Here is a 27,302-nt window from a genome sequence, read left to right as displayed (position 1 = left end):
CTCATATGGTAATTTTCTTTTAACCATTTATTCCCTCTTCACTTTGATATCCGCAGATGGATTTCTCAATTTAAACAAGATAGGCTGAAAAAAATCCTTTAGTCATTTTTAAACTGAAAAATCAAAAGGGCTGTAGCAACTGAAGCAAAACCTTCAAGATATTTAGGACTTTAGGCAGGAGGTTAAAGAGTATGCCCAAAAGGTTAGCAATATCTGGATCACTCCTGGTGCTACGTGCTAGTAAGAGTAGGGATTGGAGGTTAGAGCTGATTAATGCGTGGCAGAGAAGCTGGTGCAGGGGAGAAGGATTCATATTTTTGGATTGTTGGAATCTCTTCTACCGTAGAACTGACCTGCAAAAGAAGAATGGATTGTACCTGAATGGGAAGAGGACGAATATACTTGCGGGTAGATTTGCTAGAGCTACTTGGGAGGATTTAAAGCAGTGGTGATGGTTGTGTGGGGGGGGGGGGGTTGTTTACGATGACGCTGGTTTGGGACCCACAAAGATAGGTCGGAAAATTTATCACTCTGAGGTTGGTGCAGTTGAGGAAAAAAAACGCAGCAAGTCAAACAGCTAAAGCAGGCAGGAGCAAGCCAGAGAATGAGATAGGACTGATAAATTAAAGTGCATTTATTTTAAAATAAGAGGCCTAATAGGTAGGGCAGATGAACTCAGGGCATGGTTGGTTACACAGAACTGGGATATCATAACCATTACAGAATTGTGGCTCAGGGATAAACAGGTCTAGCAGCTTAATGTTCCAGGGTATAGATGCTATGGGAAGAATAGAAAAGGGGGGTAAGACAGGAGGAGGGAGAGGTGTTTTTGGTTATGGATTATATTAAGAATGTACTTAGAGAAGATATTTCTGAGAATACATTTAGACAAGCTATTTGGGTAGAATTGAGACATAAGAAAGGGATGATATGGAAATATAGAAAAAGGGCCACTATAGATCGATAGTTTAGTTAACGTAGAATTGAAGCTTACTACAGCGACTAATATCAAAAAAGCTATCAGCAGTTGTAACTACGTACTGCAATATCTTGCAGCAACAAACATCACCTGTGTTCCTAGCTTAAAGTGTAACTACAATGAGGTTCGATACGGATGCCAGACACTGAAATTCAGTAAAAGAGACCAGGAAAGGTTAGTCCCTCCTGTAGGGATTCTATGATTTAAATGGCATCCGGATGAGTGTATGAATGGGAAGCACTGAAGGATATGGCCAAATGCTGGCATTGGGACTAGATTAATTTAGGATATCTGGTCAGCATGGACAGGTAGAACCAAAGGTTCTATTTCCATGCTGTACAGTTCTATGAGTCTATAAGTGAAGAAGATGGATTAATGCAGAACAATGGACCTTGTCTGTATGGATTTTAGTAAAGCGTTCGATGAGATTATGTATGGTAGACTGGCTAATAAGGTTAGATCACATGGAATACAGGGATAGCTCCCCATTTGAATACAAAATTGACTCAAAGGTGGAAGACAGTGTGACAGCAGAGGGTTGCTTTTCATACTGGAGGACTGTGAGCCGCAGTGTTGTGCAAAGATCGGTGCTGGGTCCACTTCCTTTTGTCATTTAGATAAATGATTTGGATGACAGTATAGGAGGTATGGTTAGTAAAGTGTGCAGATGACACCAAAATTGCTGGTGTAGTGGTCAGCAAATAAGGTTACCACAGAATTCAACAGGACCTTGATCAGATGGGGCAATGGATTGAGTTGTGGCAGATGGAGTTTAATTTAGACAAATGGGAGGTGCTGCATTTTGGTAGGCAGAGGTAGGTAGTGCAGAAGCTGGAGATTAGAGTCAAGATAAGAGTGGTGCTTGAAAAGCACAGCAGGTCAGGCAGCATCCAAGGAGCAAGAAAACGACGTTTCAGGCAAAGCTCTTTATCAGGAAAGGTATTTTGGTAGGGCAAATCAGATCAGGATGTACACACTTAATGGTAACATCCTAGGGAGAATTGTTGAATAAAAGCGACCTCACAGAAGGTACATAATTCCTTGAAAGCCGGGCCGCAGGTCGACAGACTGGTGAAGGTAGCATTTAGTATGTTTGCCTTTGCTGGTCAGTGAATTGAGTATAGGAGTTGGCAGTCACATTGCGGCTATACAGAATATTGGTTCGGTCACTTTTGGAATACTGCATCCAACTCTGGTCTCCTTGTTGTACCATAGATGTCATAAAACTTGTAAGGGTTCAGAAAAGATTCCTGAAGAAGGGCTTATGCCCGAAACGTCAATTCTCCTGTTCGTTGGATGCTGCCTGACCTGCTGCGCTTTTCCAGCAACACATTTTCAGCTCTGATCTCCAACATCTGCAGTCCTCACTTTCTCCTTCAGAAAAGATTTACAAGGATGTTGCCAGGGTTGAAGGGTTGAGCTACAGGGAGAGACTGAACAGGCTGGGGCCATTTTCATTTGGAAGGAGACAGGTGGTCAGACGCTGAGGGGTGATATTATTGAGATTTATAAAGTTGTTTGAGGCATGGATAGGATGAATAGCCAAGGTCTTTTCCCCAGGGTAGGGGAGTCCAAAACTAGAGAACCAGGTTTAAGGTGATAAGGGAAAGATTTAAAAGGGACTCAGGGGGCAAATTTTTCCACACAAAGGATGGTTCATGTATGGAATGAGCTGTAGGAGGAAGTGATGGAGGCAGGTACAATTGTGACATTACAAGAGGCATCTAGATGGATATATGAATAGGAAGGATTTAGAGGGAGATGGGCCAAATGCTGGTAAATGGAACTTGGTCAATTTAGAATATCTGGTTGGCATGGACAGGTTGCACTGAAGGGTCTGCTTCTGTGCTATATAAGTACGTCCCCATGACTCAATGGGCGGATTAAATATTTCCTTCTGTTAAGTTCCTGAACCCACAAAACATTTCTGTAGAAATGCTGGGTCAGTTTATGCCGGTGATTGCCCATGACTGAAAGAAGCCATCATTCAACCAAATAAATTATTTCAGTCCAGTAAAATGCAAATTTAATCCAAGGATGTTTTCATATATGCAGTCGTCAAAATGCAAAAGAACAGAAATCTTTGATCACAACTTGTGAAATTTGTGCTATATAATTTTTGAACACGTACAAATAAATTGCATCAGTACTCTAGAACATCTCTCCTCACTGCAGGAGTTGGATCTGCTGCTTTTAGAGATTTTCAAAATACTTGTGCTTATATCCCATTGACAAATATGATATATAGTTATATACAGAGTGAATGTTTTTTTTGTGTGGAACTTCATTTTAGTGAGATTGTAATTGATTAGTGAGTGTAGGCAAGCGTGGTGCTGTCTGTTATAGATGCATCTAGAATTCAAAGTGAGGAATTCTGATGAAATATATCATGTACTGAAAGGATGTGCAAGGAAGACTCAGTTGAGATGGGCAATTTGGTGAATTTTTAATGTGTAACGATTAATTTTACTTATGGTTGAGATCATAAGGGCGGCACAGTGGCTAGCACTGCTTCACAGCACCAGAGACCCGGGTTCAATACCTGCCTCAGGTGACTGTCTGTGTGGAGTTTGCACATTCTTCCCGTGTCTGCGTGGGTTTCCTCCGGGTGCTCCGGTTTCTTCCCACAATCCAAAGATGTGCAGGTTAGGTGAATTGACCATGCTAAATTGCCCAGAGTGTTATGTGAAGGGGTAAATGTAGGGGAATGGGTCTGGGTGGGTCGCTCTTCAGAGGGTCAGTGTGGACTTGTTGGGCCGAAGGGCCTGTTTCCACACTAAGTGATCTAATCTGTGATCAGGTGGAAGGGTCTGTAGAGACCAAGTGTTTTGTTATCACTATCCAAGGAATTTGATGGAATAAGTGGAATTTGATGATTTACCACTGAAATTAAGACAAAGTATTGATTTGTTTATACTGTGCAAGTACTACTTCATATTCTGTCAGAAAATTGCTCTCAAATGTTTTCATTTAACATGCATGTGAATATTTACCTGGTTCTTCAGTATTAATTTAAACTGTTATGCCTTGTAACTCTACCTAAGCTGGGAATCACCTTTTTTGGTGGCAAAGAGTCTGTGTGCATATTATAACAGGAATATTTAATGCATGAGACTAAGCACTGAATTATAGAATTGTTACAATGCAGAAGAATACTTGTTTGATAAACTTAACTAGACCTACGCCATCACAATCTTTCAAACTTTGTCTTTTCAGGTGTTGATCCAATTCTCTTAAAGACACTTGTCAGGCAGGGGAGAATAGATCTAACTTCCATATGTAATAAGCTTTTCTGTAAATGTTTTTGTCAATTATCTTGAATTGACATTCTCTGGTTCTCAATGTTTCTAACAATAGGAACAATTTCTCCCTATCCACTATAGTGATACCATGATTTTGAATATCTCAATCAAGCCTCTCAATCTTTTCTTTCCAAGAACCAGCACTGCAGATTCTCCAATATAAGTCCTTCATTCCTCGAACTATTCATTAAATGTTTTTTGCACCATCTCCCAAGCCTTCACATGCTTTTTAAACTGGAGGATCCAGAACTGGACACGTGACTCCAGCTGAAGTTGAACTCACAATTCAGCATACGTTTTTGCTCTTGTTCTCCCATCTCACTCAGACAATTCCTATCTGTGCCACCACTATTGTACTTCAGGAATTTCAACTTTGCCGCTGACCCACTTAAAACTTCTTTATTCAAAGGGATTCAAGACTAGCTAGTCTAATTTCTCTTCAAAATCTAAGCCCTGGAGCCCTGATAGCATTCTGGTGAACTTTTTCCAAAGCATGGTGCTGGAACTTTACATACGGCCGAAGTTGTGCCCAGATGTTGTGATTATGTGGTGCAATCCGACATCATAGTCAGATGTAAATGTGTTCAGAACCTCCAGAAATGCCTCCAAAGTTAGACATTTTCCTTTACAGAATGTCAGATGCAGACAGCCCCTTACGCAGTCTCAGCACTTCAAACAGTAGCAGCTGCAGCTTATCGAAATGAAGAGTACTGGATCTGGCGCTGTGGGTTATTATTTCTTCCTTCAATTTAGCTAGAATCTTTTTGGAACATGCAAGTCATCTTGTGCTCCGAATGCTGCCAACTTAGATTCCAGAATCAAGACATTCTTCCCTCAAAGGAAAAGGACTCTGGGGATGGCAATCTAGGAAGCCCGACAAACAAACGAACTGAAACAACATCCTATTGGCCAGGGTCCAAAATGAGGCCTAACCCCAGACGGGAGCAAATAAGTACTGCAGGAGAAACAGAATCCCAGGATATTTGGCTTATTCAATGAACTACACATGTAATGATCAGTTTGAAAACAAGGACACCTGGTGTCCCTAATTTACAGGTTTCATGGTATAAAAACAAGCAAGTCCAAGCTGTCTTGATTTGGAGGCTAAGCTTTGCTCTAAGATGTTCATTCTCAGAGCATACAATGAAAATGGAGATAAAGGTGAGTAAATATTGGAGCAGGTTTTCCTCAACATTGATAAACTTGTGTCAAACCTTACCAAAGTGCTCCTAGAGTTTCTATATTTCTGCAGTTGTCGCACTTGTTTGAGGTTAAGTTTCCAATTGGCTGCTTCACGTCGCAGTAGCTTTTTTATTTGCACAGTCATCCTTCTTTTGGATTTCAGTCGCACTCTATGGTTTCCAGGGAGAAGGCACTCAAAGCAATGGCTACACACTCCTTCTGGATTAACCTTCGTACCTGCAATGAAAAGGCATGCTTAACAAAATTTGGTCCAAAATCTGCATATTCATCCAAACAATGAAACATTGGAGTGGTTCATACTGACCTGCTATCACCCGACATGTCCATCTGAAAGGGAAAAAGCACAAAGATAAATAATCAAAAATATTTAACCACACAAATTGTTATGAAAAAACAGAAACTGCTAGAAAACACAGTAGAACGGACTGCATCTACATAAACAGAAATGTCTAATAAGGAGGCATCAACAGGAAATACCAACTTTGTTTCTCTTACTTCATATGCTTTTTATTTTAAATTTCCAGCTTCTGCAGTGCTTTGCTCCTCCATCTTTTTAAGATTACACTGTACTCTGATTAAAGTACAATTTCATAAAAGAAAATCACAAAAAACTTGATCTAAATATTTAACAGATTACTAAAAATCTAACATCTGAATAATCTATATTAAATTTTCTTTTGCTTTTGGTAATACTCCCTTTGTACTATAATAGGCAGAAGAATAAATTCCAAAAGGAACAAATTCCCTGATCTTGGAGGCAAAGTAATAAGACCATAAGACATGGGAGCAGAAATTTGGCCATTAAGCTCATCGAGTCTGCTTCACCATTCATTCATGCCTGATAAGTTCCTTAACCCCATTCTCCTGCTTTCTCCCCATAACCCTTAGGTTCTTGAGTATCAAAGGGATCATCTATCTCAGTCTCAAATATACTCAATGACCTGGCCTCGACAGCCTTCTGTGGTGATCAATTCCATTGATTCCCCACTCTCTGGCTGAAGAAGTTTCTCCTCATCTCCATTCTAAACGGTCTTCCCTTTACTCTAAGGCTGTGCCCGCAGGTCCTAGTCTCTCCTACCAATGGAAACACCTTCCCAACATTTCTACTCTGTCCAGGCCATTCAGTATTCCATAAATTTCAATCAGATGCCCCCCTCATCCTTCTAAACTCCATCGGGTTTGTCCCAGAGTCCTCAAATGTTCCTCATGTTAAGCTTTTCATTCCTGGGACAATTCTAGTGAACCTCCTCTGAACATGCTCCAGGGCCAATACAGGTTCCATATCTCAGGAAGGATAAGTCTGCACACAATACTCCAAACCTGGTCTGACCACAGCCTTATAGAGCCTCAGAAGTTCATCACTGCTTTTATATTCAAGTCCTCTCAAAATAAATGTCATCATTGCATTTACCTTCCTAATTACTGACTCAACCTGCAAGTTTACCTTGAGAGAATCCTGAACTAGAACTCCCAGGTATCTTTGCACTTCAGACTTCTGAATTTCTACCCATTTAGAAAATAGCCCATGCTGCTATTCTTCTTACCAAAGTGCATGATCTCACACCTTTCTATGTTGTACTTCATATGCCACTTGTTTGCCCACTCTCCGAACCTCTCCAAATCCTTCTGCAGCCTCCCTGCCTCCTTAATGCTAACTGTCCCTTCTCCTATTTTTGTATCGTCTGCAAATTTAGCCAGAAAACCCTCCGTTCCTTCATCCAGATCGTTAACATGTAAAGTGAACAGTTGTGATCCCAACACTAACCCTTGCAGAACACCATCCTGAGAAGGACCCTTGTATCCCCACACACTGCTTTCTGCCAGACAGTCAAGCTTCTATCCATGCTAGCATCTTGTCTGTAACACCATGGATGCTTATCTTACTCAACAGCCTCCTGTGTGACATCTTGTCAAAGGCCTTCTTGAAGTCTAGGTAGATAACATCCATTGGTTCTCCTTGGTCCAACCTGCTTGTTACTTCCTCAAAGAATTCTACCAGATTTGTCAGGCGTGATGTCCCCTCAATAAAACCATGCTGACTTTGCCCTATTTTATTGTTCATTTTCAAGAGTTCAGAAATTGCATCCATCACAATGGATTCCAGAACATTACCCACGACTGAGGTTAGGTTAATCGGTCAGTAATTTGATATTTTGCATTTCTCCCTTTTTAAACAGGGGTGTCACGTTAGCATTTCCAGTCCTCTGGGACGCTCTCTGATTCTAATGATTCCTGAAAGATCACCACTAATGACTCCACTATCTCCCTTAGAACTCTGCAAATATTGACAACTACTGGATCTTTACCTTCCCACTCCAAGTTCCTCTGCAGCCCTGATGAGATATTCTGAACCAGAGCACCAGGCAGGTAACACAACTTTCAGGCCTCTGGATCCTGGTCACAGAGAACACTGTCTAGGCCTCTAACTATACTATCCCAATTATAATGTTTCTCTTCTCTACCCCCACTTGAATGGCTCCATGCACCATGGTGCTGGCAGTGGCAAAGTTAGCCACAAGCAATACCATCAAGTTCAACATATAGGTAGGCTGTGCTTTAATTTAATGCATATAGCCCAGCAAAGCAACACAAGATAGTGAATTGGTATGATCTACAGCTTGTGGGACTAGATTAGGTTGGGCTATCTGGTTGGCATGGACAGGTTGGACCGAAGAGTCTGTTTCCATGCTGTACATCTCTATGACTCTATGTTTACCAAAGACATCTGTAATACAGATACATACTCAAAGTTTGTGAGAAGATTTGTAGCTCGGGTGCTTGTTGTTGTGGTTCTGTTCGCCGAGCTGGGAATTTGTGTTGCAGACGTTTCGTCCCCTGTCTGGGTGACATCCTCAGTACTTGGGAGCCTCCTGTGAAGCGCTTCTGTGATCTTTCCTCCGGCATTTATTGTGGTTTGTCTCTGCCGCTTCTGATTGTCAGTTCCAGCTATCCGTTGCAGTGGTCTGTGTATTGGGTCCAGGTCGATGTACTTATTGATTGAATCTGTGGATGAGTGCCATGCCTCTAGGAATTCCCTGGCTGTGCTCTGTTTGGGTTGTCCGATAATAGTAGTGTTGTCCCAGTCTAACTGTCCCAGGACCCGATATACCCAGCATGAACAAAACCAACATAGTGTACAAAATCCCATGCAAGGACTGCACAAAACACTACATAGGACAAACAGGAAGACAGCTAACGATCCGCATCCATGAACACCAACTAGCCACGAAATGACATGACCAGTTATCCTTAGTAGCCACACACGCAGATGACAAGCAACATGAATTCGACTGGGACAACACTACTATTATAGGACAAGCCAAACAGAACAGCCAGGGAATTCCTAGAGGCATAGCACTCATCCACAGATTCAATCAATAAGCACATCGACCTGGACCCAATACACCGACCACTGCAACGGACAGCTGGAACTGACAATCGGAAGCGGAAGAGACAAACCATTACAAATGCCGGAGGAAACATCACAGAAGTGTTTCACAGGAGGCTCCCAAGCCCTGAGGATGTCACCTAGACAGGGGACGAAACGTCTGCAACACAAATTCCCAGCTCGGCGAACAGAACCACAACAACAGATACTTACTGGAGACCCTTCTGCAAATATTGACACTCGCCTGCTGATCTTTCATAATAGTGACCCATACTTGGACATTGTCACCCCTCTGTCCACACTTGGACTCAATAATTGAGTCAGATACATCACTGCAGGATAAATGTTGCATTACTGTAAGACAGAATAAAAGAAATTCCTGCATAAATCAAACCCAACAAATTCCACCAGAAATATTTTGGCTTAAAGCCAGCTATGTCAAAATGCAGGATCATGGCAATTTTTAAGCCCAAACTGGCTCACAACTGGAAAAAAATTGAGAAACACTGGTTTAGAAAGGCATAATGGAGCCAAAATTTCAGCAATTGAATTCCTTTACAAGGATACTATAGACTAGGAATAATCCAAACAAGATTGGCCAACCACAGCTATTCCACAAGATTTTCTTTAAGGTGAAAAAGAGGAAACTTGAAAAGTAACATAGAAGTCTGAACTCCACTTTGCCATAACATAAAATACACTTCTTCAGCTGCCCAGCACCCTACAATAAATCCATCTCAGGGAGAAGGACCATGAATAATGAAAAAGCAATTTCTTCCAATCTCCAAAGGAGTCTTTGAGTTTTTCAATTTTTGTGATTCCCTAAACTGTAAGATTGTTTTTTCACAGTCTCAGCAAATTGAAACTGACAGAATTCATTCCTGAGGATTCACTCAAACCTAAGATTCCCAGTCAATCCAAATCTTCCCCTCCGACTAAAAGAAATTCTCTGTACCCAAACTCCGGCATCCACATATAAAAATAATATTTTAAAATGCACTATAGCTAAATGCATTAATAGAGGTGATGGAGCACTGACATAATCATGACCAGATTAAGAGAGATCCTGAAAATGAAGTGAGAGAAAGTTGTTTCTTTCCAATGTTCCCCTGGCAGAGTTGTTTAAAACTATTTTATCCTTTAGTTTTAATTGGTGATTATTGCAAACAAGTTTCTTTCTGCCACAATTACTAAAAATATTAGTGCAAATAAAGGACTGAAAATAGGGAAATAGTTATTACATCAAAATCATTAAAACCACCAAAAATCAGTTTCTATTCATACTTGAAGGCATTTAATATTCTTGACAGTTTAAAAAGGGGGACTATGAACAAAATGGCACAAGCAGGCAGATGCAAAATCATGATAATACCTCAATTTGTGAATTATCTGGTCACTCCCATAAGTTGATCCACTTGAAGTCTCAGTTTGTCAGGCAATAATCTGCACACTACATTTTTCGGTTCATTAACATGGCAGCAACATCAGTGAAAAGGCTGGCTAAAATTATCCACTCATCTGTTACTTACAAAAGGTAGCGTGCTTCTGCTGGACAGGTTTCCTTCAGCTGAAAGGCTAACTTCTTGAGAGATTGCAGTCTTTTCACAACACTGGTGGCCATGTTACATCAGTGGAAAATAATGATCTAGAAAAAATACAAAGTATGCAAATAAATACTAATAACTAATAACTAATAGCCAGAGTCCGCTGATACTCAGTATTGCTTCCAACTGTGCACACACTGCAATCCAGAAATGTGCACAATTCCAAAAACGACTCATGATTACAATTCCAATGACATCAGACTCAAAGTAATAACACTTATGCAAGGTAAGGGGAGGGAGGTCAGAGAGCAAGGTTGGGATGAAGGGGATTGGCAGAAGGAGGCCTGGTAGGGGAGAGAGGGCAGTGCTGGGGTGAAGGGGAGTAACAGCTTTGAGAGAGTGAGGATGGGACCACAGCCTCTGCTTCTCCTAACCCTTGCCCCTTCCAAGATATCCCCCTTTTCCTCTGCAAAGCTGACCCCTTCTTCCCTCTTCACAACGAGAATACATTTAAAGCCAAATCTAGTATGTGCACGTGTCCAGATGAATTTCATATGCCTGGTGTGTATGTATGTGGTGTCAATAAACATGGCCTTATTACCAAAACATTGTTCACATAAAAAAAGTATGCTTCATCATAGTAATGCTTCAGTCTTGAACTGTCCATGAGGAACCCACAGATTAAACCCTAACCTTCCCAACTCTGAAGCTGCAGGGTGCTCCATCAATCTCTCCACTCAATGTGGAATCAACACCGCCCTTTCTCAAACTTGCCAAAGATCACCTTGGGGGCACGATAGTATTTGTAAATGTGGACAAGATGGTCATAGCCACCCAGTTGCCGATGCTCCGGATTAAACAATTTGGTGCACAAATGCAGCAACTACCTGACATCAGTAGGTGCAGCTTAGGGCCATTAGCAAAACATCATCTTTAGTGCTTGATTCCTGCCTGGCTGGAATTTTAACGGACCTGCTTAACAGAGAGCACTATATACCTAAGCATTGTTGTCTCCAAACAGTAGAAATGTAAATTTAAAGACCAAAGTTATGTTAAAGCTGTATAAAGCTCCAGTTAAACAAATTTGGAATTCTGAATTCATATTCGTAGTGTATTTTAGTACATATTGCACAGCTTCTCCACAATACAACTATTCTGGTACTATTCTTGAAATGGTTAAAATGATGAGGGAAATGTGGTATAGACTAGGTTGCATTTCCTCGAATACAGAAAATTAAGGAAGCAACTAATCGAGGTTTAAAACAATCAAGAGTTTACAAGATATCTAGAAAGAAAATTTTCTTAAATAAACTTCAGAACAGTTTTAATAATAATAATCTTAAGATTTGCACTACACAAGAAATCCCTTCCGCATCATACAAGGACTACTTAAAACTTGGAACCCTCTGCACCTCCTACAACTCTATGTAAATCTCAAAAAGCATGCAACACTACTTAGGTCTTTGTTATGAAAGGTTTTTAGAAATTAAGGTTTATAGTAACAAACCAAGTAAACAGAATTAGGATATGGATGATACAGGATTTAATTAAATGGCAGAACAGTCATGGTTTACTGCTCCTTCCATGTTCCTTTCTAAAGATTTAAAGGTAAAGTAGGTATACAAAGCTCTCCAGTGACTCAACTTTGTAAACCAGAGGTTTTGACGCTGTACACAAGGTCCCATAGCATTTTAGTCTGACAATCACCTAAACAATTCAAACTTAATATTGCATTCAACTGATTTTGTTTAACTTCTTAATCTCATTTGTCTCAGTCAGCATGGTGGCTCAGTGGTTAGCACTGCTGTCTCACAGCGCCAGAGTTCAGGGTTCAATTCCAGCCTCGGGTGACTGTCTGTGTAGAGTTTGCACATTCTCCCAGTGTCTGTATGCTGCAGTTTCCTCTCAATCCAAAGATGTGTAGGTTAAGTGAATTGGCCATGCTAAATTGCCCATAATGTTCAGGGACGTGTAGGGGAGGTGCATTAGTTAGGGGTAAACGTACAGTACTGTAACAGGGTAGAATAACGGGTCTGGGTGGGTTACTCTTCGGAGGATCAGTGTGGACTTGTTGATCCAAATGGCCTGTTTCCACACTGGAGTTTCAATGAAGAGGGAAAGTCCTTGTCAAAACCAATAGTAATTGCGCTCAAGAATTTGGTAGAGAGACAACTTTTTTTGAACAACTAGCTTGTGTGAAAGTAATTCTGCAATACTATCAAGTTAGGGGTTCAGAACTTTGACCCAGTGACAATGAAGAACCAGTGATGTAGTTCCAAGTATCAATGAAGTGCAACTTGGTGGGGAAGCAAGAGGTGGAGGCTTTCCAGTATACCTGCTGTCCTTAAACTTTGAAGTAGCAGAGGTTAAGTGTAAAAGAAGCTTTGGCAAGTGCTGCTACATTCTATGCGGGTGGTAGATAGTGCATTGGTGATGGAGAGAGTGAATCGTTGACATGGAGGATAGCGTGCCAATAATGTGGCCTGTCGTGCATGGTTTTGGCTTTCGAGTATTGTTGAGGCTGCACCTCATCCAGGTATGCGCATAGTATTCGATCACATTTGCCTTTGGTGTACAGGGCTTAATTAGGGGCAGCAAGAATGGATGAGGTGGTGAGCTACTCATAAACCGAATGAGCTGCTCTCAGTCACCATGTGTGGGCTGTCAAGTTTATGTTCAATGTGATCTTTAGGATGTTGATTCTGATTTCCCCATCAATTATACCACTGAAGGTCAAGGGGAGATGGTTAGACTCCCTCTTATTGGAGATAGTTATTGCTTTGAATAAATGGAACGAATGCTGTTCATCACTCAGCAGCCTATTTGGCTCTTTGGGCCACATTTGGCTGTTTGCGGGTATTATCAGAGCAGGTTGTGAACACTAACCACCATTCAGCAAAAATAGCCACTTCAGACATAACGATGCAGAAAAAGCTATTGACTAAGCAGCCAATTTTGGTTCAGCTGAGATTACTGTCCAAGGAATTTTGAACTAGTTAATCAGAAATATCAGTCCCAAGAAATTTCTGCAGCAATGTCTATGTATTGAGGTGATTGGCCTTGAACAACTCAATCATCTTCATTTGTGCTACTAGATAAGATTCTAAGCCATGCAGGCAGCATTCTCCAAACACCCCCAAATTCCTATTAACTTCAATTTGATTAGCATTCCTTGATACTACACTCTTAAAATGTTGCTACAGTGTCAAGGACAGTGATTCAGATCTCAGGTCTCAAATTCAACTCTCTTGCCCACATTTAGATAAAACCTGTCAATCTGGAACACAGTGATTCAAAGAACTCAAACTACGTTGCTAATAGCAGATTATTAGGTAAGCAACATTATGAAAGCACATTCTATAAGTTGATTATATTTTGGATTGTCTTTTTCATGCCAAATAAAATGAGCTGACAAGGGTTCTGCACAATGACTGGTCTGTGACTTGGTTACCATGGAGACTGGAGCCAAAATATGTATGCAATATTTCAGACCAGAGCCTACTGTTTTGCTGTGGGGGAGCACTTTGGGGCCAGCAACCATAATTCTATTTGTTTTAAAATAGTGATGGAAAAGGATAGACCAGATCTAAAAGTTGAAGTTCTAAATTGGAGAAAGGCCAATTTTGATGGTATTAGGCAAGAACTTTCGAAAGCTGATTGGAGGCAGATGTTTGCAGGTAAAGGGATTGCTGGAAAATGGGAAGCCTTCAGAAATGAGATAACAAGAATCCAGAGAAAGTATATTCCTCTCAGGGTGAAAGGGAAGGCTGGTAGTTATAGGGAACGCTGGATGACTAAAGAAATTGAGGGTTTAGAGTCATAAGGAGGAAGCATATGTCAGGTATAGACAGGATAGATCAAGTGAATCCTTAGAAGAGTATAAAGAAAATAGGAGTATATTTAAGAGGGAAATCAGGAGGGCAAAAAGGGGACATGAGATAGCTTTGGCAAATAGAACTAAGGAGAATCCAAAGGGTTTTTACAAATATATTAATGACAAAAGGGTAACTAGGGAGAGAATAGGGCCCCCTCAAAGATCAGCAAGGTGGCCTTTGTGTGGAGCCACAGAAAATGGGGGAGATACTAAATGAATATTTTGCATCAGTATTTATTGTGGAAAAAGATAAGGAAGATATAGACTACAGGGAAATAGATGGTGACATCTTGAAAAATGTCCAGATTACAGAAGGAGGAAGTGCTGGATATCTTGAAACAGGTAAAGGTGGATAAATCCCCAGGACCTGATCAGGTGTACCCGAGAACTCTGTAGGAAGCTAGAGAAGTGATAGCTGGGCCTCTTGCTGAGATATTTGTATCATCAATAGTCACAGGTGAGGTGCCGGAAGACTGAAGGTTGGCAAACGTGGTGCCACTGTTTAAGAAGGGTGGTAAAGACAAGCCAGGGACCTATAGACCAGTGAGCCTGACATCGATGGTGGGCAAGTTGTGGGAAGGAATCCTGAGGGACAGGATGTACATGTATTTGGAAAGGCAAGGACTGATTCGGGATAGTCAACATGGCTTTGTGCATGGGAAACTATGAGGGGCATTACAAAATTATGAGGGGCATGGATAGGGTAAATAGGCAAAATCTTTTCCGTGGGTTCCTGGGGTCCAGAACTAGAGGGCATAGGTTTACGGAGAGACGGGAAAGATATAAAAGAGACCTAAGGGGCAACCTTTTCACATAGAGGGTGGTACGGGTATGGAATGAGCTGCCGGAGGAAGTGGTGCAACATTTAAGAGGCATTTGGATGGGTCTATGAATAGGAAGGGTTTGGAGGGATATGGGCCGGGTGCTGACAGGTGGGACTAAATTGGGTTGGGATATCTGTTTGGCATGGATGGGTTGGACCGAAGGGTCTGTTTCCATGCCGTACATCTCTATGACTCTATGAGGTGTTTTTGCTTTACTATAGATTTATAGACTCCCATTAAACATCACTGGATAGAATGGGAAAGAGAGAGAAGCACACCGACAAATAAAATCTGCTGTAGTGTGCAATGGGAGGAGGCTGTTTTGTCTATTGACTTGCAGGCAGAATGCTAAGGAAAGTTTGTCCATTCACTGAATAGAAGGAGCCTGAAGTGACTTAAGACTGGAAAATTCACCATAGCAGAGCTTGGAGAAGGAATCACTGAAGTGGGTCTTGCTGCTGAAAGTCGATTCAGGAATTCTCAGCAGACCAAAGAACAAAAGCCTTCAATAAATCACAGGATATGATAATTCAGCAAAACGAGGAGGAGTGAACTCATAGGAAGCTGGCAGTGACTGAATCATAGTTTATGAAGACTGCAATTCTGTGGACAGCATATGCAGCATGGATTATTGGTCATTTTAAGACATGAAAAAGAACTCCTTTTTGTCTATATTATAGGTATCTAGTAGGTAGGTAACATCTAGTTGATGTTGATTATATAGTAACAAACATTCAATAGTATGACTATTACTGAATTCCCTCGTAACAAAATTCTGAGGCAACCATCAGCAGAAACTGAACTAGACCAAACATATAAATGCTGAAAATGTGTTGCTGGAAAAGCGCAGCAGGTCAGGCAGCATCCAAGGAACAGGAGAATCGACGTTTCGGGCATCAGCGCTTCTTCAGGAATGAGGAAAGTGTGCCCAGCAGGCTAAGATAAAAGGTAGGGAGGAGGGCTTAATTAATAAACTACTACCGCGCCTCCCCTGTCTGCTGGTTTGATGGTGAGGTTGGGGTTGGAACAGAGGGAGTGGAGGGCTGCACGTTCCGAGGGTGAGAGGGGTGGAGAAGTTGAGGCGGTTAATGTCGCTGCGGCAGTTGGTTATGAAGAGATAGAGGGCGGGTAAGAGGCTAACACGGGGTGTCCAGGTGGATGGGGTGTGTTGGAGGCAGGAATGCTGTGGCTAAAACAGGAGGTCAAAGCTAGGAATTCTGAGGTGTGTAATTCACCTTAACTTCCAAAGCCTGTTCACCATCTACAAAGCACAAGTCAGGGGAGCATTGAATTTTCTCGTTTGCCTGGTTGAATGCAGGGGGATCAGCAGCAAGGACAAGGTAGCTTACTTGACTTACACCACCTTCAACATTCACTTCCTCCACTATTCCTCCAATGCACAGTGACAGCTGTGAACACCATCTACAAGACGCACCGCAACAACTTGTCAGGGCTCCTTTGAACAAAATCTTCCAAACTTCCAATCTCTGCATTGAGGGGGACAAAAGCAGATGCATGAAAGCACCCCACCCAAGAATTCCACTCCAAGGTTCCTCTATCCTCACTGAGTCAAAACCTTGGAACTTCTTAGCAGCATTGTAGATATACCCATCCACCATGACTCAATAATTCAGGAGGTGGCTCATCACCACTTTCTCAAGTATGAATGGGCATGAACAATAAATACTGGCCTAGTCAGTGATGCCCACATCCCACAAACAATCATTTTTTTAAAAAACCATAAGGAATCACATGACAAGATTCTAAAACAATCACTAGAACTTCAAATATGTTCAAAAGTCTCAATTGAAGTCCCGACAGTAAATATTACTTGGTAACACTGCCACAAAACCTTCCATTGCTTATAGTTCATAGAGTGCATAGTACAGGAATGGGTCCTTCAGTTCACGATGGCGTGCCAAACACGATGCCAAACTAAAGTCATCTGCCTGCCCTTGGTCCATATCCCTCCATTCCTTGAATATTCATGTGCTTATCTAAAGTCTCTTAAACCCTCCTATCATATCTAGCCCCCTGATAGCACATTACGGACTCCTATGAAGGTGTAAAAAACTTGCTCCTCACATCTCCCTCGAACTACATTTCCCCCCTCCCACCTTAAATACATGCCCCTAGTTTTAGATATTTCAACTCTGGAAAAGAGAAATGTATGCATCTCAATTTTATGCAATTCTAAGAAGTCTCCCCTCAGCCTCTTTTGCTCCAGAGAAAACAACCCAAGTTTTTCTAATCTCTCCTTCGCTCATACCCTCTGATCCAGGCAGCATCCTGGTAAACCTTTTCTGCACCCTCTCCAAAGCCTCCACACACCCTTGCTCTGATGTGGCAACCAGAACTGAACGCAATACTCTATGTGCAGCTGAACCAAAGTCTTAGGAAGTTGCAACATGACATCCTATTTCTTGTACTCCATTCCTTGATCAATAAAGACAAGCATGCCATACACCTTGTTTACCATCCTATCTACTTGCACAGCCACTTTCAGGGAACTATGGACTTGAACCCCATGATCCCTCTGTATATTGATCAATTGTAGGACCCTGAATAGTATTAAGAGGTAGCACATGGAGCAGTAATTGATTTTTTTTTCTTTTTTTTTACAGCATGAGGGCATCGCTGGCTAAGCCAACATTTATTGTCCATCTCTGATTACCCAGAGGGTAGTTAAGAATCAACCACATTGCTGTGGGTCTGGAGTCACATGTTTGCCAGACCAGGTAAGGATGGCAGTTTCCTTCCCTAAAGGACATTAGTGAATCAGATGGGTTTTTCCAATATTTGACAATTGAGTTATGGTCATAATTAAACTCTGACTTCCAGATATTACTGAGTTCAAATTATACCAACAGCTATGGTGGGATTTGAACCAGGGTCCCCAAAACATTACCTGTGTGTCTGGATTAACAGTCTAGCAAAAACACCACTAGGCCATTGCTTCCCCTCGGAGGGATTATTCTGCTTTTTGCAGACAGGCCATACAAAGCTTGGCAATCTTTCACATAGTCAGGTAGCTGCACAGATGTAGTTGTACTGGAACTGCTTTGCTACCAACCTTAGCATAAACCACGTCATCCGACACCACCCCTCCAACCGTAACAAGGACAGAACCCCCCTGGTGCTCACCTTCCACCCTACCAATCTTCGCATAAATCACATCATCCAACCACCCTACCTCCTACAAAAATGCCATCCCGTATTCCCAATTCCTCTGCCTCTGCTGTATCTGCTCCCAGGAGGACCAGTTCTACCACAGAACATACCAGATGGCCTCCTCCTTTACAGACCGCAATTTCCCTTCCCATGTGGTTAAAAGATGCCCTCCAACGCATCTCATCCACATTCTGCACCTCTGCCCTCAAACCCCACACCTCCAACTGTAACAAGGACAGAACCCCCCTGGTGCTCACCTTTCACCCTACCAACCTTTGCATAAACCACATCATCTGACCTCACTGCCTGCTTTGCTAGAGGAGGAGTAATTCTGGAGAAGGCTTCAGCAATAACAACTACAGTTTGATCAAGCCCCTGGCCTTTGGAACATATACAGCACTCAGACATTTCTTGATATCATGCAGAATGAACCAAAATGGTTAATACCTGGCATTTGAGATGGAGGAGCTCTCAGAAGGCTGAGAACGATCAATGACTCAGCACTTTTGGATAAATATAGGGGCAAATGCTTTAGTCATGTCTTTTGCATGCTCATATGGGGCTCTATTATTGAAGGTGGACAATTTTTGTAACATTCTCCTTGAGTTAGTTAACTGAACATCAGAATTCATGACCAAATATGGCAGAACATTGACCTGATCTGCTGGTTCTGGAATTGCTCAGCTCTGTGGTTACAGCATTCTGATTCGGCTTTAGCTTTCTCAGTTGACAGTTTAGTTTTAGGTGTACCTGTTGCTGCTCCTGGCATGCTCTTCTATGCTCTTCATTAAGGCAAGGTTAAGAACTAGTGTCAGGAATATGCCAGGTTCTAAGCTTATAGATTGAAGTGGAATACAATACTGCTGCTGCCGACAACACCTCAGATTTAGATCTAGCAGCTTAAAACTGAATCTATCCTATTTAGCACAGCAACACTGGCACATAAATTGGACAGTAATCTACAACTTTGGTCCTGTGGCTGGTGATGAGACACAGCCTCGTAATCATGACCTTCAGGACTCAACCAGCTCAGTCAGCTTGAGAAAGTTTTGCTGGACATTGAAGTTCCATAGTCAGAGTCTACTGCATCTCTGCTACTTTTACTGTGCTTATTCCAAGGAATGTTTCATATGACAGCATACTGATTGATTAGCTGAGGGAGGGCAATAGGTAGTAATCAGGTAGTTTTGTTATTATGCTTAGCCTAGTTCCTGAGAATGTTGAGGATTGTCAGAACTATTCAGTCTTGACTGGACATTGTTATATTGTCACCTCTACAGGGTCTGTCCCGCTGATCAGAAAATCAATGCTATGAATTATGATAAGGAGTCTGAATCCAAGTCTGACTAAGTTGGCTGAAAGGTACAATTCTGAGGTTATGACTATGTAAGATTATTGCTGCATGAGTTAGTGAAGAGGACCTCTCAGGAATTTGGTCAGGTACTGCTTCTTGATGTTAAACCTGCATGTTATGTCTAATTTTATTCTCATCTGAAATTTTATAATAGTTTGATACAACTACTGGGCTATCAGACTCTTTCAGAGAACAGAGAAGATGTAAGCATATTGCTGACAGTTTATATAGTGGCCAGACTAGTTAAAAAGATGGCAGATTTCCCTACCCAACATTATATGAAATGATCAAAATGTGTCGATGAAAATCTGGTAGTTTTACGGTCACCACTGATAATTCCTTTTTATTCCTGAATTAAACAAACAAAATTTAAAAGGTGCCAATGACAGGACTTGATCATTTGTGGTACAGCAACATTACCATTATCCCACCGTACCTGCGATTTTAGGAATCAAATGAAATAGTATTATTCAACCCTTTACTTTGTCCTTTGCTTCTGTACTCACCTAAAATCAAGAAAGCCAAGCGCGAATATTTCCCTTGCTCGTTAGTTAAACACAATGTAACAACTGAAGCATCACAGAGATCATCTTCACACTACACTTGACCACTTGACGGTCCCTGCCCAGTAGCAAGAGCTAACATGGGAGCCAAGCCACTGTTTAAGGAGTTTTTCCTGAAAACAGCAATGCTACTCTCAAAGTATACCTCAAAAATGCCATGCTGACCTGCCAGCTATGGAGTCAAAAGAATAATAAAAATAACTTTTCTTACTATAGAACTTTAATGTATTAAAACATCCTAAAGGTACTTCACAGGAGTATTATAAAACAAAAAAATTGACTAATATTTGGTCAACAAACTATGCTTTAAGGAATTTCTTAAAAATTGAGGGAGAGGAACAGAGAGAAGCAGGAAGGGAATCCCAGTTTTGGGTCTCAGCAACGAAAGCACAGCCATCAATCATGAAGCAATTAAAGTCAGGGATACTCGAGAGCATTGATGTTTTGTTGCAGGGTTGGAGATGAATACAAAAATAGGAGCGGCCAACACACAGGTGTTGAAACAAAAAAGGGTTTTTAAAATGAAGCCATTGCTTAATCAGATTAGTGTTGGCCAACTAGTGTTGGGTTCACACAAGGATAGCAGGACTTTCGAAGTACTCAAGTTTACAAGGAAGTATATTTGGGGCGGGGGGGTGAAGCGACAGGGGATGCGACTTTGTCAGGATAGAACAGTTAGGTCTGCAGCCAACAAAAAATAAGCACTTCAGCAGCAGAATCATAACTAAGGTAGCAAAAAGAGGTTACATTAACCCTTGGAATCATACATATGTAAACATGCACTACAATAATGGACTGCAGCACTAGAGATGATTCTCTGAATCTACAACCTCATAACAGATGGAGAGTTATACCCCTTTGCCTTAAAACTTTCAAAACTGCCTGAAAAAGAGAACATTCAAGCCTTTGAAATTATGTTAATCTATGAGGGAAGCACTGTATTCACAAAGTTATATGCTTGTGTCCATTTATTTCCATCCATTCCTGTCATTCCTATTCTTATCAATATACATTTAGCTGTACTCTGACATGAAAACTCAGAACACAATTCCTCAGCCTTAAATGTAATCCTGAAAATCTGAAGTACTGAGACAGTCCTTCCACTGATCCTAACGAGGTTCTGAATAAAGTACCCGATATGAATCAGTCTGCCTCAAAACATTCGTTAGATATTTTTCCTTCTAATCTTTAATCCAATTTCTAGCCAGTCATCTGACTCAGATAATTTTAAATTGTTAATCAACAATGGCAAATCTGAACAAGTTGAAACCATTGTGCTGGAAACTTTTCCTGACCTCTGTCTCCTTTTTAAGCTGGTTAATTTTGGGACTGTTCTGTACATCCTATCAGTCAGATATTATACAGGTCACACCACACAAGTCTCTCCGCCCTCTGGCTTTTATTACATCAATGGAAAAAAAAATGAAATAAAAAAATGAAAAAAATGAAATTGTTCTAGTGCCTGTCAAACTACAAATCTAAAATATGCAATGTGTTATTGAAGATGAATAATCTAAAATTGTACAAAAATACCTTCACAGCAGCTATATTGATGTTTTTGCATACATATCTGAAGTTAAGTATTTATATATATTGCAGTTCTAAAGAATAATTATATTACACTAGAAAAGTTCTCCCCTTCTCTCTTCACAGATGCTACCAGACCTTGGAGTGTAGGTTCATAGCTCCATGAAAGTGGAGTCGCAGATAATACGATAGTGAAAGCTGCATTTAGTATGCTTTCCTTTATTGGTCAGGGGAATGAGTACAGGAATTGGGAGGTCATGTTGCAGCTGAGGGGACATTGGTTCGGCCACTTTTGGAATACTGCATGCAATTCTGGTCTCCCTCCTATCAGGAGGATGTTGTGAAACTTGAAAGGTTTAGAAGATTTACAAGGATGTTGCCAGGGTTGGAGGATTTGAGCTGTAGGGAGAGGTTGAATAGGCGGGAGCTGTTTTCCCTGGAGCATTGGAAGCTGAAGGGTGACCTCAGGTTTATAAAATCATGATGGGGCATGGATAGGGTAAATAGACAAGGTATTTTCCCTGGGGTGGGGGGGTCTCGAACTAGAGGGTATAGGTTTAAGGTGAGAGGGGAAAGATGTAAAAGAGACCTAAAGGGCAACTTTTTCACACAGAGGGTGGCGTGTGTGTAGAATGCTTCCAATTAAACCTGTTGGACTATAAACTGGTATTGTGCGATTTTTAACTTTGTACACCCCAGTCCAACACCGGCATCTCCAAATCATGACTGCTAGAGAAAGTGATGGAGCCTAGTTCAATTGCAACATTTAAAAGGCATCTGGATGGGTATATAAATAGGAAGGATATGGGCCTGGTGCTGGCAGGTGCGACTAGATTGGGTTGGGATATCTGGTCGGCATGGACAAGTTGGACCAAAGGGTCTATTTCTGTGCTGTACATCTCTGTGACTCTATGACCTGATTTTCTCCAATACAAACTTCAGATGTCCAGCATCCGCGATATTTTGCTTTAATGTTACAGAAGTTGTATGTTTAATGTTGAAATACGAGTCAATGTAATGTGATCTGATTCACATACTAATATTTTTTGTTTCAAAATGTCAACTCAAAAGGATCAATAAGAAAATTGGTGGCATACAAACAAAAACCAAGATTCTCCCACACACACTACTACTGTCTTTCTAGTTTAAAACACAACTAAGGAGATCATACGTAGAAGCTGTTGGTACTTGAAGCCAATTCAGTCTGTACATGTGAAGTCTAACCGTTGAAATAAGACAAGCTCCCAATGTACAACTATCCATAAATAAATCTGCCTGGATCTGCTTAGGAGCTCTCACATCATACATAAGCAGCTTTATATTTCTTGTTACAACACAGCCAGCTGTTACCAGCATCCATTGTGATTATCTAGGGCAACAACTTCTACATAAAATCTAATTTGAAAATAGGACAATATGAATCCCATGTGATCCCAATTAATCAGAAACTCAAATAGTCTATTGATTGCTCCATTGACTAATTTCATACACAATTTTAATTTCTCAAACTTGCTAATTGCAATCATTAGAAATCCCATTAAAATACAGACTTAACTCAATTCTTAGTTAATTAAAAATATTATACTGTTCTTTAAGAACTCTCCTTGGCTCAGTAATAGTTTATTTTGTCCTTCACAAATAAATTAACTGATGTTAATAACAGTAGATTTAAAAAAAAACAAACTAACAAACAGTGCAGTGTAATTTCATATCTGTCCTTGGGAGATCTCATTATTGGAACTACATAGTGATTTCAGAGCCTGGTCAGTTAAGTGGTTGCCTCAGAGACTGAGAAGCAACATTATAGAGGTTTATGAGGACACGGATAGGGTAAATGGATCTTTTTCCTAGTGTGGGGGAGTCCACAATTGGAGGGCATAGGTTTAAAGTGAGAGGGGAAAGATTTAAAAGGGACCTTAGGGGCAACTTTTTCACACAAAGTGGTGCAAGTATGGAACAAGCTGCCAGAGGTGGTGCAATTACAACATTTAAAAGGCATCTGGATGGATATATGAATAGGAAGGGTTTAGAGAGATATAGGCCAAAAACTGACAAATGGGATTAGATTTAATTTGGATATCTGCTCAGTATGCATGAGTTGTAGTGAAGGGTTTGTTTCCATGCTCTACAGCTCTATGTCTCTATTTGCTGGCCCCATCTCCATCCTGCACATGAAGTCTATAACAGATGCCGGATTTTAATTTAGCCTTAAAATGTGCTTGTTAACCTAAAAGGAGGTTATCAATTTTATGTAATTTTCTGGGATACCAATTTTTCTGGCCACACAATTTGTCCCTATCTTCTGGGACAAACAAACTTCTGAAATAATGTACATTTTGTTTCTAATGCATACTCCTAATGAAAGCACTGAATAGTTGAATAAATTCACTGACCCTGAATTCCCAGCAGGTAACTATGTTGAAAACAGCACAGTGTTGTAATTGTACCAGCCTCCACCACTTCCTCCAGCAGCTCATTCCATACATGCACCACCTTTTGCATGAAAAGAGTTGCTCCTTAAGTCCCAATCTCCCGCTGCCACCTCCCCCACCCCCAAACCTATGCCCTCTAGTTTTAGACTCCCCCACCCTAGGGAAAAGACCTTGTCTATTTACCCTATCAATACCTCTCATGATTTTATAAATCTCTATAGGTTACCCATCAGCCTACACAAATAGGGAGGACAGCCCAAGCCTATTCAACCTCACCCTACAACTGAAACCCTGGCAACATCTTTGTAAGTCTTTTCTGAATCCTTTCAAGTTTCACAACATCCTTCCAACAGCAGGGAGACTAGAATTGCACACAATATTCCACAAGTGGCCTAACCAATATCCTGTACAGCCTCAACATGACCTCCCAACTCCTCTACTCAATGCTGTGACCAATAAAGGAAAGCATACCAAACGCCTTCTTCAGTATCTACCTGCAACTCCACTTTCAAAGAACTATTAACCTGCACTTCAAGGTCTCTGTGTGGCAATACTCCGAAATTAGGCTCACTCTATATCGAAGGGCCAACCTGACAATTGTCACAGGCTCAGCAGTTATCGATACAAAAAAAAAGTAAATAAAATTTAGAGCTAACAGCTGTCGTAAAATGATAGATTCTTAATTTTAATCACATTAAACTACTCTAAACAAAGGGCTCTTGTGATGCCCTACTTTTGGACCAGAAGTTCCAGGTTTGAGTCCCGTCTGCTCCAGAGAGCTGAACAAGTTGTTTAAAAATACTTTTAAGCTGCTCTATCATTACTGAAATGGACATGATTCCTTTTTGTCATCGCTTGTTCAATGGTGCTGCAAGATTCATAAAGTGATAGTAGATGGGGATCACCTACAGTAAACTGACCATCATGCTGTTGTATTGTTTCTGAACTCTGCTCTAGATTTGCCACTAAGTAACAGTGCACCAACTTATTTATTGCAGCACAACTGACATCTTTGTAAAGAGACGTAATAGATAAACTACTTTTTCCCTTCAGAAGGAAATGAGGCCCAAGTAAACAACATTAGCTGAGATAGCAAGTCGTAACAATTCTGCAACGAATGTTACGCAACAATTTAATCGAAAGAATCTTGTGACAATTCAACTTCACTTCCCTCTCCTTTCCTGTTGTCTTAGATTTTTCCCTTTTCCTCAACATACCCAAATCTCACCACTGATTCTTTTAAACAACTTAAATTTATCTCAACTACAGACATGAGACTGATGGAGATTAACAAACTGCATAGTAAATCAAAATCCTTCATAAGAACCACAACCTGGAGCATACATTTAGCTCTTCAAGTTTGCTCATTTAGCCACATTCATCAATCCACTTCAACTCCACTTTCCTCAATATCGGAAAGGTACAGATACCATAGTCTTACCAGACTATGGGGCTGATCTCATCTGGTCACCACTTCTCAGGCAAGGGCAAAGGTTGAGGAGAATCCTTCATGGTTACCTCACACTGCAATGCAAACCAGCCATTCTTCAAAGTGAGCTAACTGACTCCCAAACAATACTTTGTTTTGAATACAGGCAGTCCCTGGGTTACAAACAAGTTCCGTTCTGGACTCCGTTCGCAAGTCAATTTGCATGTAAGCCAGAACACAATGCAGGATAATGGAAAGCAGCTGTTTGTAAGTGCAGGAAACATTTGTATGTTAAGTCTTTAAAATTATAACCATGTACGGGATCACATTCATAATTAGATCATGACAGATACAAGAATTTGAAGAAAAAAAGGGCAGCACGATGGCTCAATGGTTAGCACTGCTGCCTGACAGTGTCAGGGTCCCTGGATCAATTCCAGCTGTGGGCAACTGACTGTGTGGAGTTTGCACAATGTCCCTGTGTCTGCGTGGATTTCCTCCGGGTGCTCTGGTTTCCTCCCACATTGCAAAGACGAGCAGGTCAGGTGAATTGGCCATGTTAAATTGCCCATAGTTGTTCCCACAGAACATCCTATCTGTTCCCCCTAACTATGTAGTCCCCAACGACTTGATTTTCAACATGCGATCCCATTGAGGCACAACACCATGAATCACTGAAAGTTAACACGATGGTTAACAACCATATTTGTTAGGTGCATGAGTCAGAGGGGGGTGGGTTACTCTTCGGAGGGTCGGTGTGGACTTGTTGGGCTGAAGGGCCTGTTTCCACACTGTACAGATTCTAATCTAATCTAACCTAACTATGAGCACTTGTAAGTTGGACATTCGTAAATCAGGGACAACCTGTATACTAAATGACTGAGCATTCACAGAACTCTTGGGGGAGATAATTCAAGATTAACAGCCTTTTGAATGATAAATGTGCTCATCTCAGTTGTAAATGGCCAACTCTTGTCAGGCTGAGACTCTGGTTTAGACTCCCCAACACAGGGAAATATTTTTGTAGCATGTCAAACCACTTAAGATTTTAACTAGATCATCTTTCTTCAAAATGGCAGGAAATAGAGGCCTAGTCCACTCAATTATTCCTAATAGGACAACCCCCTCATCCTAGGAACCCAGTTTTAGTGAACCTTTTTTGCAAATCCTCTGTGCAACAACACACTTGATTAGTTAAGGAGACCAAACCTTTCTTACAGTATTTTAAGTGTGGCCTCACTAATGTACTGAATAAAATTATATTCTCATACTCCAATCTCTTTGCAATAAAAAAAGTATTTTTGCTGTCCAAATTGTTTACATTTACATGTTAACTTTCAGTGATTCATGGTGTTGTGCCTCAATAAAATCGCATGCTGAAAATCAAGTCGTTGGGGACTACATAGTTAGGGGGAACAGATAGGACGTTCTGTGGGAACAAGAGACTCACAGTTGGCGTGTTGCCTCCCACATGCCAGGGTTTATGATGTCTCAGATCGTGTTTTCAGGATCCTTGAGGGGGAGCAGGAGCAGCCCCAAGTCGTGGTCCACATAGGCACTAACAATATAGGTAGGAAAATGGATGAGGTTTTAAGACAGAAATTCAGGGGGCTAGGGTGGAAGCTTAAAGCAAGAACAAACAGTTATTATCTCTGGTTTGTTGCCAGTGCCATGTACTAGCGAAGCAAGGAATAGGGAGAGAGAGAAGTTGA

At 41.1% G+C, this 27,302-nt stretch overlaps 1 protein-coding gene and 1 long non-coding RNA gene across 4 annotated transcripts in view; one reads left to right on the top strand and one right to left on the bottom strand.

The window, feature by feature from the left end:
- Positions 1–27,302, bottom strand: part of c41h18orf21 (chromosome 41 C18orf21 homolog) — a 64,588-nt gene that overhangs the window by 24,689 nt on the left and 12,597 nt on the right. For 2 of the 3 annotated variants that reach the window (XM_072560805.1, XM_072560804.1), the window contains exons 2-4: positions 10,402–10,517; positions 5,789–5,811; positions 5,501–5,700 (exon numbers count right to left, since the gene is read on the bottom strand). In XM_072560805.1, the coding sequence (XP_072416906.1) occupies positions 5,501–5,700; positions 5,789–5,811; positions 10,402–10,493 (315 nt within the window). In that variant the 5' untranslated portion in view covers positions 10,494–10,517. Of the gene's footprint in view, positions 1–5,500; positions 5,701–5,788; positions 5,812–10,401; positions 10,518–25,602; positions 25,621–27,302 lie in introns of those variants that run through there. The other variant, XM_072560806.1, reaches the window with a different exon arrangement.
- On the top strand, positions 281–25,851 carry LOC140465019 (uncharacterized). The gene is made up of 4 exons (XR_011955045.1): positions 281–408; positions 17,739–17,852; positions 19,566–19,647; positions 25,757–25,851. It is a non-coding gene; the product is annotated as an uncharacterized lncRNA (long non-coding RNA).

The sequence above is a fragment of the Chiloscyllium punctatum genome, chromosome 41 (assembly GCF_047496795.1).
Source record: "Chiloscyllium punctatum isolate Juve2018m chromosome 41, sChiPun1.3, whole genome shotgun sequence".
Classification (NCBI taxonomy): Eukaryota; Metazoa; Chordata; class Chondrichthyes; order Orectolobiformes; family Hemiscylliidae; genus Chiloscyllium; species Chiloscyllium punctatum.
Note: the sequence above shows the minus strand (reverse complement) of the source record. Positions and strands in the feature narration are given on the sequence as shown.